Genomic DNA, 16583 nt, shown 5'->3' with positions numbered 1-16583 from the left:
AATTACTTACTTTACAAATTTACTCTTTCTAATTAATTATTTAATTTCTCATTTACGTCTTCACGAAGAATGACATGTGTGTAATAAACGCCAATCTATATGCAAAAATGATAGGTACTTTTCTTTTTTATTTATCGAGAATATCGTGTTCGTTTGATGCTACAAGGCTATGGTTGTTTCTCATTTCGTGAGGCGAAATGCGACAGAGAAATGTTCCTTCGAAAGATTCGAAATTGGGACAATTATAATGAGATGCGTATACAGAGTTATTTTTATATAATAATTAGAGTAATCGGGTTAGTGGGATAGCAAAGACGTAGATATACTTATGATGTCGATAAAAATAATGGTCATCACTTTAATCGCGTTATCGTTGGAAAATGTTAGCTGTTTAATCTTGTCTCAAACTAATAAAAAAAAAAAAACTAAAAATTCAATTAAATTATTTACGCCTGGATTCTCTCCCCGTATTAATTAACTTTGCATAAATATTAAAATAATCCAAGTTTTTCTTTACGATAATCTTGTTTAAACTTTTCATTTTGACATTGCTAGAAAGAGAGAGAAGGAGATAATTTTCCGAAAGAAGCGCATCACTTATTCTTAGCCATGTTTATTTACAGCGTAAAAATGGCGATGTCGGAGCATCTTTTTACTCACGTCGTCTAAATATATCACGTGTACGTGCGGAGGCGTCGGGACGCCAACGCGTTTTTCGCATCGTTCCTGGCTAACCGGTTCGCGTTTCGATCAACAGCGTATAAAGTCGCACTTTAAATCGGATATATAATGTCTATCGAGCGGATATTGATTAGCATATCGTGTGAGATACGCGTTGCATTTAAACGCAACAATCTTCGACGCTCGTCCGAGTCAGGTTAATTAATATCGCGACTTCAAATGATCGAACGTTTTATTTATTTTATCACAATAATTTAATTTTTATTTCATTATTTTCAAAAGAATAGTCAGAAGCAAAAAATTTCTATTCTATTTTTCTGTCAATTTATAAGAACTTTTTCTTCAGCCGTCATTTCGAAAATATGATAAATTTGACCGCGTTATTACATTGACATATGACTATTGATGACGTCAGTATAATTTTAACATTCATCAGTCTACTTTATATTATTGACGTCAAGAAAAGGTGTCGAACAAAAGAAAAAAAAAGTATAAAAGAACAAAAGAATAAAACACACGTTCGCGTGAATCGCGAAATTGGACGTTGGAACAAGTCAAATATTTCTGGTGCATGTCCCAAGTTTCTCTCTTTGTTTTTTTTCTCCTCTTTTAACGTATACCTCGCAATTTCCTCGCGACCTGCAGTCTCCCAATTGCAGTAAACAATATTGAAGTAATAACTGTGGGAGGCGCAGCTGTTCTACGCGGCTCGACCACTTCCTTCTGCTCCTGTTCAATTCAATTTAGCCGGAAATATTTTTCCTGCTACGCGAATGCGTTTATACTTTGTTATACATATGTATTATATTTATATTATCACGGACAATTTATATCGGCAGTGAGCATAGCGTGTATCGATTAATTAAATCCACGGAAGTCGGACGCCAGAGTTTCGCGTAATCGTAAAATCATAATTGAGTTATGTAACGGAGATAATGATTATACAATTGGAGCGATTGCGTTGAGTCACGATACTGGCCGGTCGAATCCGAAACGTGAAAACGAGATTATGACGCAGAATATCTAAATATATTTCTTCGACTAAAAAGTTATTAACAATTAATTTATTATTAATTATTTAGAGATGCATGTTGAAAGAATAGATATATGTCTCGCGAGATGACCGTTCGGTCGATTGGTTGCCGTTTGTGCATTACGTTGTGACGTCAAGCTTATGCGTTCGCTCCGATCTGTCAGATCGCCAATTATTGTTCTATCCGGCCGATCGTGCAGTCTAACTTCCCGTTCTCTCACCACCCTTAGTTTTAAACATATTCCATCCTTTTATGTCGCTGAATTAATCACCATAATTTATGAATAAATCTATTCAATTGTGTGTGTATATATTCGCTTTTAATCGTTTAAATAAATTTTTTATATATAGTCATTATTTTTAAATTATTCATCACAATTAATCATTCATAATGTTAATCTATCAATTAAAAAATAAAAATTAATATATTGACTCATATGTAAAAAGACAATTTAAGTTTCGTAAATAAACTGTGCGAGAAATTGTAACTAGAATATAACAAGTTAATTCCTTAAAAAAAAAAAAAAATATATATATATATATAAGTACTCTTTGTTTTTTTTTTTTCCATATCCATATATTGTCATAAAAATCCCTTATTCTAATCGAGATAAGATACTGATAACGAATGTAATATGGATTATCGATTGCGAAAATTTTATCCCATGTCACTTTTGTCATCAAACTGTCCATTACTCGCGTCGCAGCTATCACGAGCGTAGAAATCGAGGTTAATCCGCGCTTCATCCGCACTGATCTCGAACACCGTCCACAAGCCGTGATGTCGACGTATCGGTTAAATGGACACCCGATCCCCTCGAAGAGAATCACATCGGTAAGCCGAGACAATGCATGCACGTAACGCAATTATCAATGTGCCATAGATTGGCTTTAGTCATCATTCAATAATCAGTCTCATAGAATTGCGACGCGAGCTCAAGGATAAATCGAGATGAGTTTTTTTTTTTTTTTCGTGTCGATATCGCACATATCTTTCCGTATAGAATCGATTAATATAAATGCATAAAAAGAAACGCGTATTAAAATTGATTAACAATAATTTGTCAATAATTTTTTCTGAATTTTTCTTAAAAAAAAAAGAAATAAATCACTCACTTTAGTGAATGATTAAACTTACCGATATTTCTCTGCAGAATCTGAATTAAAATTCCTCGTCTTCTTTATTTTAATTTTTTTTTATTTCACGATGCGACTTTTTCATTCAGCATTAAAAAATATCACGAGATGAAAAATAAACTATCTTCTTTTTATTCCAGATAATTCTTATTACAATTACGCTGGATGGAGAAGCAAATCGGCGCTCAATCATCGATCTTTGGAAATTAAATTGATTGATGACGAGAATGTTGCGAGGATACGCCGCGAGACGCTTGACAAATCGGTAGTAACGACTGAAAATGCGCAGAAGAACGAGCCAGCTAAAAATCAAGCATCGGGGCAGCCGCAACAACAGCAGCAACAGCAACCACAGCAACAAGCATCGCAATTGGCGACGTCAAACACTACCAACATACCACACGACGTAAAGTATTTCCCGGCTTACTCGACTAGCGAAGCCACTGTCCAATTTAGGCCTACCGACGCCGTTTCTACTGTCCAACCGTCTAAAGACATCGACGTCACTTCCGTTCCCAAACCAGACTCCAAGAAGAAGGCGACGCAACCGATGAAAGCCGATGATACTGTAGGTGTAATGATGAATTTATTTTTCGAAAATAAAATAATGATTTCCACTCACACAAAAAAGGTCGCTCTTAGAGTTTCTGAAATTAAAATAGAAAGAAATGCATTTATTAGTTATATGATTTCTAATAATAAAAAAAAAAGCCTCGATAAAATTTAAACGACTCTTTCCCTTTTAATAAATGTTCGTAGGCGACGCTGAACGATTGGGCGAATCGCACGATGGCGAGTCGTAATATCACCGTAATATCACCTCTCTCCAGCAAGGATCAGCCAGATAGTAAGAACAACACCCAGACGAAGGAGAAGGAATCGACCAAGGACGCGAACACGGGGACGAGTGACGCCGAGGACTCCGATAAGAACGATGACATCGGCGACATCTCCATCAGCAAATTTTCCGACGTGACCAACACCACGCTCCTGCAGAACAACATCACCAAGTGGGTTAACGACACGCATCAATATTACAACAGCACTTTCATCGTTGACGCGGAAATCTGCAAAAAATACTGGGTCAATATGGACAATCATCCGGACCTCAGGGTTAATAATCTGCTCAGCCAGAGCCACCGACGCGCTGCGGTGAGAGATTTTTTCGCAATAAATCAATTGTCATGTATAGAAGAAATTAATATAAATGTACATATAAAAAGTGTAGCCGATAAAATTATCGAAATCCACCGATCCTTTCTAAAGATCAATTTTACGCGATTCGTTGCAGACCGTCAAGCTGAAATTCGATTTCCCTTTCTATGGTTACAACGTGCGCAACATCACCATTGCCACAGGCGGTTTTCTATATACCGGAGATTACGTACACAGCTGGCTTGCAGCTACCCAGTACATCGCACCGCTTATGGCGAATTTTGATACTCGCCTGTCGAACGCCAGCTACGTCAAGTACGCTGACAACGGTGAGTCATGGGATTCTTCGACAAACAACGTCCGAAGAACGTTTGTTTTTACATTTTTCTCTTTTTCCAACGACAACTACCTACATTCAATCGCCGTCAATCGATTCGCTAAATCCATTCGCTTTCGCCTTTTCTCTTGCGATAGAGTACATAACATATACATTAGCTCGCGCTTTTTGCAAAACTCTTGCAGAAATCTTATTATAATAAACGAGTGAAATTTCCACGCTTTCCGAAATATTTTTATGTCGATTCTTATTAAAGGGAAGATTTGCTTTGCTTTGTATTTTTCTTTCCTCTCAACAGCTCAAGAAAATTCGAATTTTTCCGAGCTGATTTTCTTGCTCTATCTCAACGAGCTTGCGTCGCAAAACGTTGGCGAGATAAATCAGCCGGGCAACAATTTACCGGTCGTAATTATATGCTAAGCAAGACACTGGTAGAAAAGAAAGGGCGCAAAACGCTTGCGAGATATATTTTCTTTTGAATTTACACGCAAACAGGCACGGCGTTTACGGTCGAATGGGAGAAGGTGGTGCTGCAGGACCACCCAGAGGCCGGCGCGTTTACTTTCCAAGTGACCTTGCATCAGAATGGCGACATCGTGTTCGTCTACTCGGTGATACCGCTGGTGATCGAACGGATCGAGGACACCATGCATCCAGTCAAGGTCGGTCTCAGCGACGCCTACATCATGGACCGGACTGTATTCTGTGAGTGCTGTTTTTCTACCATTTATAGACGGATGGTTACATAACGACGTCGCGGCAGTTACCGTGTAATAAACATTAGCATCATCGCTATTAAATATCAAACGTAGGAGAACCAAGCACAGATAGATCAGCGGCAGAATCGCCTAGAAACAAGAATCAACAGAGAGAATTATCTCTAGAATTATTAACATAACTTGCGTCTCTCTGTGATTAAAAAAAAAAGAAAAATCTATCTTTGGAATAGAGAATGCTACAACGCATATCAATTCACAAAGTATGATGAAAACAAAATTTATCACGCGGAAAATGTGCATTATCCGATATACATAAATATCTACAGATATTTGTCAAATTCAATTCTCGGGCTCTCATACATTTAAAAATTTCATATAAATTCTTCTCAAAATAAAATAAAAACATCAACTGTATATATGTACAATAGTGTGTAATGTCTCTATTTTTATTTCATTTTCTAAAGACTCTATAGCTTATTTAAATATATAAATATAATTTAAATTAGTCTAAATATATATGAATGTGTGGGTGTCTAAATAAAATATAAGTGGTCATTATAAACTATATATTTGAATTTCTTATTTAGATCTAGGTTCATTTTTCGACACCTAAAGATATTTAAAATTACACGATCCGAATCATCGATCTCGCTTTGCAGTTGTACGCCGAAAGACCATCTACGAGTATCATCGCGTCAACTTCAACCGGCAAGACATAATGAACTGCACGGTCATCTATCTGAAAGCCTTGCCCACGTGCCTCAACTTTGACAACTGTTGGGACTGTCTGACCAAAGTACCTGACGTCGAATGCAAGTGGTGCCCGGAACTGAATAAGTGCAGCACCGGCACGTCCCGACAGCGGCAGGAATGGTTACTCAAGGGCTGCGACATGCGTAATATCAAGGACGAGAACAACTGCCCGGCCCAGATCACCACCTACAGAGGCGATGAGTACGATCATGACGGTCACGTGCATCCCGAGAAACCGATCACCGCCAACGAGATGAGCGCCAAGCAGGAAAGACCCGGTAGCAGTCCCTTAGAAAGTACCAGTAAGCGCCATTATTTCCTTTATCGTTCGTCGCGATACGTCGATCAGTTTAATTGTTGCGAGTACTTGTTGCGTGACACGATTAGTTTTCACAATTTTTTATTTTAACTCCATTAACAGATTCAAGCATTCTTTCGCGGATGAAATATAATCGTCGCGATATAAATATTTATTTCAGTAATACTTTCTTCAAGAAATATAACGCCAATTATTTATGTATCGAGTGATTTGCGCTTTGTTTCTTTTCAGCTCCAAGTGATATGAATATGGGCGTTTCGGGAATAATCGGTATTCTCACCGTTATCGCTGTAACGGTGGGTCTCGGGGCTTGGGGCGCGTACGCCTATCGCAACCCCCACAGCGCATCGGGACAGATGCTGATCAGGGTAAGAATGCTGTATATTAAATTACATTATTATTATTTAATGATAGCGTTACGCAAGTGATCAATCTTATCGATCTTTCATATATTATTGCGTTTTCTTCATTATCAATCGATTGCTTGCATTGATCCCGATTATTGATCGCAATCTTGATTACTTATTCGCCATCTATCGATTCTATCAAGGATTGAATATTAATTATTGATTTATCTGTTTATCGTTTATTGAATCTTTTGATTTCCGATATTTTCTTGTCTGAAAATCTGATTGATTTGCACAAGTTAATTAATTTCTCGCTTAACAATCTCATTTATCACTTTCAGTATCGGCCGAGCCAATGGAGCTGGCGAAGAGGCGAAGCCCGTTACACGGCCGCGACCATTCATATGTGATCATATGTGAGGTGTCAACGAAGATGTCAAGTCAACTGCGAAACAGTCGGACCAAACTTCCTATTAATTGTACAGCGTATCGTTTGCGCGTATATAAAACGTCTACTCGCGATGACTAGCGCAGAGCTCGTCAGGTTTGCATTCAATCGAATAAATACGGACAATCATTTTCATTTCATTTATGTACGACATTACCGCGACACGTCGACGCGGAATCGATTAAAGACCAACACAAAGCGACAAAAACGTTTATTTTATTCTCTTTTTTTGTTCGGAATTATTTGACTATATATACATATATAAGAATTATAGTATATATTTTTGATTTATATTAAATGCACGCAATTATATCCTAGACAATCGAGAATGATTAAAATTAATTATAAGAAAATTTATTTCGCCGAAAATTGGACGTTCGCGAAATTTTGACCGATTTATGTTAGACGAGTTTGTGAAACTTTGAACGATCGCGAGCGATTCGATGTGATATAAATTCACATCGCTTCGCGCGCGATCGTATCAAATGGAGTGTGTTTTCAGAAATTATATGTGAAAAAGATGACGTCTTTTAAAACACAATTGGTAACCCAAGCTGCAAAGATAGAGAACGATGTCGAAAAGAAACCGATGGTTTCGCATGTTATACGAAATATAATATCCGAGGCACGGACGACTTCTGAGATCGCTTGCCCGTCCATCGAGCATTTATGTGATTCTTAGCAGCACGTGGTACACGTTGTTATTGTTTAAAAATTCGTTTTTTTTATCGTTAGACAAATTGCAGTAATTGTTTTATATACGTAATGTTCGCACGGCAAAGAGAGCAAGGTTTTAAAAAATAATGAAGAAAGAAAACAAATTTTTTCCAACATTTCGAACGTTCCGATCTAGCATGTTGAAACTATAGTTTGATAGATGAGCTCCTCGAGTATAGTCGACAAAAAAAGAGAAATATGTTTCGATCTTACTTAGAAGTTAAATCGTTAGGAAATTCGTCTTAAAATTACTTGTGTGTTTCTTGTCACTACACATTCCAAAATGTATCTATAATTTCGAACACGGACTGCGGAGCCATGTACAAACTGTAATTTTATCGTCGCAATTTATAGTAAATACACAATCATACACATATAAATTATATACATATATATATATATATATATATGTACAGGGTGTAACTAAAAAAACATATATGGCATATAATGACGGATTCTTTGGACAATTTGGAGACGATTTTTCCTTAGCAAAAATGTTGAAAAGTCAATAATTTTAAAGTTATAAGTTATTTAAAAAAAATAGGTTTCTCGCAAATTAAACATTTTAGAGTTAAAAGACTAACATATTTATATTCTTCGGTTAATTTCAGGTATAGTTTACCTAAATAAAATTTTAATTTGAGGCTTAGTTAAAAAGATATGTAATGACAAAAATTGGAAGTGTGCAAAAAATAATGACCTTTTTCGACATTTTTGCTGAGGAAAAATTGTCTCCAAATTGGTCAGAGAATCTGCCATTATATGTCATATATGTTTTTTTAGTTACACCTTGTATATGTATAAATAATTATGTGTTTGCATATATAATTTTTTATATACAGATACAGATATATTTTGCGGAAAGATTTTTTTCTTTTAAAAAGATCACACGAAAACACTTTATAATACGCGTGAAATGGTAAAGAAAATTGAAACTGATAAAGAAACTGAATACAGCACATGAGATATAAAGATTTTATATAGCATCTAAAATATTATTATAGATCGTGAGTGTATATAGTAGTTCTATGAGGCAATATAATTTTTATCTAATTTTAAGTGTATAATTCACACACTGTCAAAGGGTGCCTTGTTCGTAAAAACTTTTAATCGACATATCGTGTATAATAATAAACAAGCAACGAAGAGAGAAGGGAAAATCTCACTGTAAATCGCGACGAAAGAAACGTTGCTGATCACGCGACTCGATTCCCAAAGGATTCGTCTCGGTCCTGTTTGCGAAATTCGAGAGAAACGCAATTGTAAAAAGTTTATATTCTGTTATAAATAAAATAGTCAATCTGCGTTGACTTATTGTCACGTTGAGCCTTGCGATCAATGCGTTTCATCGTGACGATGAGCGAACGATGGATTGGAGTGAATTATTGTCAAATTATTGTAAACGGCTTTTCTTACATTATTGTGTACGATTTAACTCATAGTTTGTGATAATAAATATTATAATTATTATAGTACGTGTAGGGTGATTTTATCCGCAACAATACCTTCCCCACAAAGAATAGCTTGCGTAATGAAATGAACAACGTAAAAATAAAATTAAGTATCTATTGTAATTACTTGCAGAAGTAAAAAATATATTTTACAATGTAATTTGCTTCAGAAAATTATATATATATATATATATATTGCAAATATTTCCAGCCTATAAACAGGTTGCAGTTTCATCTTGCGATTACCAGATGACACTGAATGTATTAAACCGCGTTTGCGATCGCGTACCTACGTGTGCTAATGCAACTCGCGTACAACATCGCAATATAAATTAAAAATAATGAAATCTCGAAAATTATCTCAAAATACTGTTATCAAATTAAGTCAGATTTATATTTGTTGAGAGATATAAAATATAAAATTAAGACATACTACATATTAATATTTTTCTATTTTTCTGTTTTCACGTTTATTTTTTTTCGTAATTTTTTTATTGAAATCATTAATAAGAAAATAAACTTTTTAAAATTGCGTTTCCCTCTAATTTCGCAAACAGGACCGAGACGAATCCTTTGAGAATCGAATCGCGTAATCAGTTTCTTTCGTCGCGATTTACAGTGAGATTCTCCTTCTCTTTTCGTTGCTTATTTATTATTAAACCATTAATTTGATAAAAATAAGCGTATAAATGTGTTAAATATTAAAAACAAATTTATATATTGAATCCTTTTCATAATAAAAATAATATCGCAAATACATTAAATATAATATGATAGTATGTACGATTTCAATGATCATTTATTTCATATTCATATTATTAACAAATTGTAATATATATATATATATACATGATAATATATAATTTTGTTCAATTTTTAAATATATAAAATGCACATCATAATTTTCCTTTGTATATGTCATATATTATTTTTATTTAGTATTTTATATTTCCTTGATAGAAAGAAAAAGCTCTAAATTATTCTTAAAGTATTGTTTTATTGGATAGAATATTGTTTCTTTAGCCTCTTTACGTATTCCCCTGAAAAGTAGCTTACCAGCTTCCTAAATCTCCATTAAATTCCGCACATGTTACTCTCATTGTTCTAAACTATCATAGACCACGGCGCTGAAATCTCTTCCCGTCAAGCTCAACGCGCTGAAACTACTTAACTTCGCGACGAGGAAACTGCGACGAGAACACCTCCGATAACATCGTATATATAGCGCATGTCATAGAATGCAGAACATGTGCAGTCCTAATACGTAATACATGTCAAATGCGTATGCATTCTCACGGAACTTCTGTCAAGCCGTATCGAGAATTTTTCTCGCACAAATCATACAAAAAAAAAAAACCCTCGAAAAAAAGGGGGCAAAAAAATAATCGAGTATCCATAAAAGAAGGTCTTAGTGATAAGAAAAATAATAAATTCGCGAGAAAAGAGTATTATAAGATTTGTATTTTATTATTAAATAATAATGAATTATTAATTAATAAGAAACAGAGAACAGAATTATTGATGACAAATTTGTAATTTTTTAAAACTGAATGTACGTAAAGCGATCAAATAATTATATCCTTGTTGCATTTGTAATTTATGTTTTATATCACAACAAGATTTAGTTAAATTAATCGGATTTATATAGGTTTTGCTCGCTTTTTATTCAATGCTTATTTTATGGTGTATTAAAATAATACTAACCATAAATTGTATTTAATATATTTAAGTTTGAAATAAAGCTGAAATGTTTTCGTAAATTTCGTAAAATCTGTCAAGTGCAAAGAATTACGTAAATCAAATGATATGATCAAGTCGAAGTATAGTTTGCCGTTATTAGTATTATTATTTTTATTAAATAATTTTCATAAAATAATATTTATAATGCAAAATAAATTATTTCTCTCTCTTACAATTTGTATAAAAATTAATTTAATAAAATAAAAAGTATGTATATTCTTTCTCAAGAATTATACCATTTTTTTCTTATTATAATGAATTTCGCGTTTTGGTTAATCTCTGTTCTATCATTGTGAGAAATTCCAGATTGTCTTGAATTTATAGCTCACAAAAGTAGATCTTTCTCTCTCTCTATATATATATATATATTACAAATTATTCTCAACGTTTCACACACACATACATATATATATATATATATATATATATTAAATTCAATTTCCTCCAAATTTGCGATGTTATCATTTCATTACACGAAGAGAAAAAAAAGTAACATCTCTTCCGTTTCCGAGATTTATTCGCGTAGATTTTTAAAACTGGCCTTCATTCGCGTTTTTATTGGGTCTTTCTGCAACGAAGAGGATTTCCGGCGCGTAAAGCGCATCCCGTTTCACCTCGGTTATACGTGACAAAAGCCACCGCTTTTCGGTGCATCGGTGATGTTACACTTTTTATCACGCCGTAAAAACCTTTTATAGTCGCGCGGATTTCTTCCTTGTGCGTCGATACCTTTTATAGCGAGAGATATATCTCGCGGTTTAGTTGTAGAAATATTCAAGATGAAAAAAAGGCAATTTCGCAATTGTGTTAAATATTAATAATTATAAACACCTATGATATATTATGGGAATTAATGAAAGAAATTAATTATTAGAACAGATACGCTCTCCATTTTGGACAAAGTAATAATTCACGTTAAATAAATATTTTATTAAACAATATCATCCAATGCGGAATACTAACTTTAGTTTTAACTTTAATCGTCGATAGATTTTCACTTATTACATATTTGCACCTCATTTAAACCAATTACATAAAATTATTAAGATATTAAAAAAAAAAAAAAAAAACAGAATATGGAAAGCAGGCCTGTAGAGAAATGTCACGATATTTCGTCGCACGTGCGTCTCCTTACAAACGTCAAGTACTATCGAAAGATTTCGAAGCGACATCCCGGATTACGATAGCGAAATTTTATGAGGTCGCTGTCGCAATTCTGGGACATCGATTCGCTGTTACGGATATCGTACTGACTCTATAAACGCGGTGGCACGTGCGATATTGTCGTTGACATTCATGCTGATTATGTCTCAAGTGGCAATTGTAGCTTCTTCAAGTGAAACATCGAAATATCGTATCGAAATAAATACGTACCTTCATTATATATTATATATAATAATTATAATACACGAATATATCAACATTAAAATATATATATATATATATATATATATATATATATATGTATATTTTTTTCCCGTATATAACCACTCTCACTTTAGATTATCATGTCTCAATTGCATCACTAAATTCAACTGCAAGTGCAAAATTAATATTTCATATTTTATGTCAAAATTTGCAACTCAATTTGCCGCTGCAGAATTAATAACAAACGCAGAGTACGTAGTAATAATAATGTTTATATTGCAAATACAAATGTAATGTTGCAGTTTCCTAAAATGTATTTATATATTATAATTCTATTTATCAAACATAAAAGGTCTGAGATCGATTAATTTTCCATTGTCATGTGTTTACGCGATATCTTAGACATTTTTTTTTCTCTTAAATTGTAATAAAATTTCACTTGCAAAAATATTGCGCTATGTTATTTCTAGCAAAATTTTCAGGACAGCACTCTTACAGAATAAACAATTCATATATATGGCTATCCTTTGGAAAACGTTTGCGTTCGCGATTACTTGGGACATGGTCCACGTTTCGCGTCGAGTTTCAAGTCCGCAAAGCGGAAAAAGAACGCTCGAAAGCGCGTCAAAGAGCGAGATGCGCGCAAATGCAAACAAGGTTTTAACGAATGTCTCGTAAGTAAGGTATACTTTTGGTAGCTTGCAAAGTCAAACACGGACAAGTGTCCCCCCAGGCGCTGCTTGCTTATTGTTAATTCAACCGAGCTACTGAGCTTGACACAGGTCTTTGCTTAACGTCCGTGTTTGACTTTGGATCCAGGCAGCAGCCGTCGACGAATACATAGCTCGCATCCGACTGCAGCATCTGATTGTGCGTATACGCGTAGTACAGACCGGTGAACTGAAACTACGTAGCTGAGATGAGTCTACAAACAGCGTGAAACAACGAACAAGGAACTTTGCGGGACATTAAACGCTCTCGGAACTTATGCCACATCACTCTTAACGGAAGAGACGCTTAATTATTGTTATTAATTTTTTTTTTTTTTTTTATTTAATTAATATCCAGCAGATTTAATTCATAGATGTATAAGTCGAGTTAAAGTTTTTAATTATTTTATTAATAATAATTATTTATAATCATTATTAATTATGAATATATTATTACCCGTTATTACAACAACCGTTTTTAATTATGACTACATTATAATTACAGTTTAAATTACAGCTGATAAGAGGAATCTCACTGTTATAAATTTAAAACCGATTGTTTGTCTCTTCGCCGGTATAATGAATACGTAATGTACATTTAATAATTATTTATCATCAAATAATTAATAATATACAATATAAAGCCATTAATAACATGAAATCGCATCGCAATTCATTAGCATATTGCTGTTATTAATTACAATTTCAAATATACATATGATAAATATGTGTACATACATATTTTATTGTGATTATTGTTACGTATTATTACATTATAATAAATGTATTATTTGTGTATATTGGTTCTTGTTAAATTGTTGGATGAAAAAAAAAAAAAAAAAATCGATATTTTCGATCATCTCTCGTTAAAGTACAAAAAAAACCGGCGAAATGTGTATCACATCGAACTCGCATTCTGTTCGCGAACGAAAAAAAAAAAAAAAAAAAATGGAATTGCCTTCGGGCCCATCATTCGCAGTTGCTATACTCTCGTTCGGCACGGAGGGGGGAGGGAAGGGAAAGAGAAAGAGAGAGAGTCGGATGACAGCAGGATGACACACACGGCGATTTAAATTGCATCAGAGCGTGACGTGAGCGTAAAATACACATTGCCCGCGTTATCGTACAAATACCGTTCTTTATATTCCGTGCATTTATATTGCTGATCTTCTTAATGCACTCGCACGTGTTTCGCTTCCCATGGGCCCTCCTCCCAACCCTTGATTTCCAGCCCTATCGGTTATACGTGCGCGCACGCGCGTTTGAACTTTTATTATTCCGCGTTCGTTTATTTTTTAATTTCTCTCCCTTCCGTCTCTTACTTTACCGTTTATAGCCGGGTGAATTTCAAGCTCTTTCGCTTCCGGCGTAAACACGCGCGGAAAAAAATGTATATCGCGGTTATTAAAAATCCCGGTGCTTTTTTCCGGAGGGGATCGTTTTTAACGCCGCTGATCCATTAGTTGCATTGAATCGTAATTGAAATCGACGTCAGCGGAACAAAATTGCATTTTTCTTTTTTTTTCAATCCCGGCTCGAAATAAATAATCATTTTTACTTGCAACTTCGCGCGTTTGAGGATCGAAACAATTAGTACAACTGCAGTGAAATGCGTCAGGGAACTTGACATACAATTTGCGTAAAGTTTGCGAGAGCGCGCAACCTTTTGTTAGGTCTTGTTTTCATACCTTTACTTTTGGAACTCGCGAAGCAACGTGAGTCGCTAATTTAACGAAAAGTTCATTGTATATGCATGACGTATATCGCGCGGTTTAATAAAATACGAGTCGGTAGCGCGGTTAGCCAGGATAATTGCGACAATTCCCTTGGTTTTATGAAAAAGGGAATATTATCTTCGCGAGGGATAAAATACACAAATTTTCCATTTCTCGAGAGAGACACAGCTACATGCTATCATCTCGTGGTGATGGTATATAGCGGATGGTTAAAAAAAAAAAAAAAAAAATACACGTAGTTCACGTGCGCGAGAGAAGCGGGATATACACATGATTCACTTGTGTGCACACCGAGCGAAAATAAAAATTCTGCTGACGATATAACGGATGATCGTTAACGACGTTTTACAGTGCGGTGTTTGATGCCGCAAAACTCGCCCCGTTACGTTGTATCACGTCGGCAACATTACTTGAATATTACTTCTGCATTTTCCTCGCAATAATCCCGCAGGATGCAACGAGATGACAGTCGTAACTACTCCGGAATTTATGATACTTCACCGACGGGATATTTTTTCATCGCCATTGTTAGATGTCGTTTATTGATTTTTTTATGTCCTCGATTACAATACGTCCCGAGAAATGTATAAAAATTTAATTTTTCCCAACTTTAATCCCCTACAATTCTATAAAAAAAAGATAATTACGTAATGAAGCAATACTGCTTTTAATTGTGTCGCGTAATTAAAGATGTGCTATAAGTTTATCTGTAAAAATAGCCTCTTTTGTCTTCGTTAAATAAAAATTATAAATATATAGGAATTTCTTTTATTTTTAATTATGCATCATAAAGTGGGAGCAATCGTAATTTTTTCAAAATTATTTTATGTTGGTTGTATTTGTTAAAAAAAAAAAAAAAAAAAAAAAAAGAAAAGAAAGAAAGAAAAAGAAAATAAATTTCGTAGGTATACATTCACTTTGAAATGGCGCGCAGATAACGCGATTAAAATTTCACCCGGTCGTTTCCGCAAAACGCGAGGAAAATACGCACAGAATTCACCGGTATTTCTTGCCGTTCCATTCTACAGCCATAAAAATAAAGGGATGCTCATTTTTTTTCACTTTATTTATGGGATTTTAACGCACACAGATGGCGGCTGTGCGCCATCGGATACGTCGGTATTTACATATGCAAGAGAACCACCTGTTATTTTCCGTGTCGCATTTTCCGGGTGCCGGCAAAAGTACGAGGGATAAAAATGCTCGTCGGAAAACTAGTCTCTAGGAAAACGATATTTCACCGATGTAAAAAATGCAGGAGAACGCAAAAACTCTCGCAAAGAGAAAAGCTTAGCTACTTTATTGGAATTATCGTCGGCAGAACCAGCGCGTGTAATAATTGCCGTTACATTCCGACTTACATACTTGGTCGATGGAATACGCAAAGAAAAAGAAAATCGCGTTGCAGAAATTTCACGGAAAACCCCTCGAGCAAAGCTAAAGTTCTTAACTTAAACTCGTATAAATAGGTCGCACGAGCGGCAACGAGAGGAGAAAGATGTAATTTCTCATCTTAATCCTCGAAGTAAATTCCGTTACGAGAAAGATTCGGGAATGATTATGAAATTTATCGTAGTTTAATGATAAATGTGGGATTTATCTTTCTTTAATGACATTTTTTTCGCAGCGAAAAGGACGAACAAAATTAAGTTTTTCACACCTTCTACAAAAAAAAAAAAAAAAAAAAAAAACTCATTAAAGATAGAGCTTCGAATGTGTAAATATATGCACTATAACTTATTGCAACGCAGCTGTAATGGGAAAAAAGAGATCGTAGCTACTAAAAGTTGCTTTTCTGAAAATTACAATTAAAAGAGAAAAAAAGGATGATTTTAAATTATGCAAATGGATCTATTCCACCCCCTATTCTATAACATTGAATCGCAATGCTCGGAAGACATCTTGTATAATGAAAAATAATCTGAGATGAGC

At 34.6% G+C, this 16583-nt stretch overlaps 1 protein-coding gene across 1 annotated transcript in view; it reads left to right on the top strand.

Moving 5' to 3' along the window:
* L(1)g0289 (plexin domain containing lethal (1) G0289) overlaps positions 1-9121 on the top strand; it is a 34023-nt gene extending 24902 nt beyond the window's left edge. Inside the window, exons 2-8 of the mRNA XM_072906540.1 lie at positions 2992-3419; positions 3611-4003; positions 4143-4335; positions 4839-5048; positions 5722-6117; positions 6366-6502; positions 6823-9121. Coding sequence (XP_072762641.1) covers positions 2992-3419; positions 3611-4003; positions 4143-4335; positions 4839-5048; positions 5722-6117; positions 6366-6502; positions 6823-6891 — 1826 coding nt within the window. The 3' untranslated portion in view covers positions 6892-9121. The remainder of the gene's footprint in view (positions 1-2991; positions 3420-3610; positions 4004-4142; positions 4336-4838; positions 5049-5721; positions 6118-6365; positions 6503-6822) is intronic.
* Positions 9122-16583: the final 7462 nt, after the last annotated feature.

This window comes from Anoplolepis gracilipes, chromosome 14 (genome assembly GCF_047496725.1).
Source record: "Anoplolepis gracilipes chromosome 14, ASM4749672v1, whole genome shotgun sequence".
In the NCBI taxonomy this organism is placed as follows: Eukaryota; Metazoa; Arthropoda; class Insecta; order Hymenoptera; family Formicidae; genus Anoplolepis; species Anoplolepis gracilipes.
Note: the sequence above shows the minus strand (reverse complement) of the source record. Positions and strands in the feature narration are given on the sequence as shown.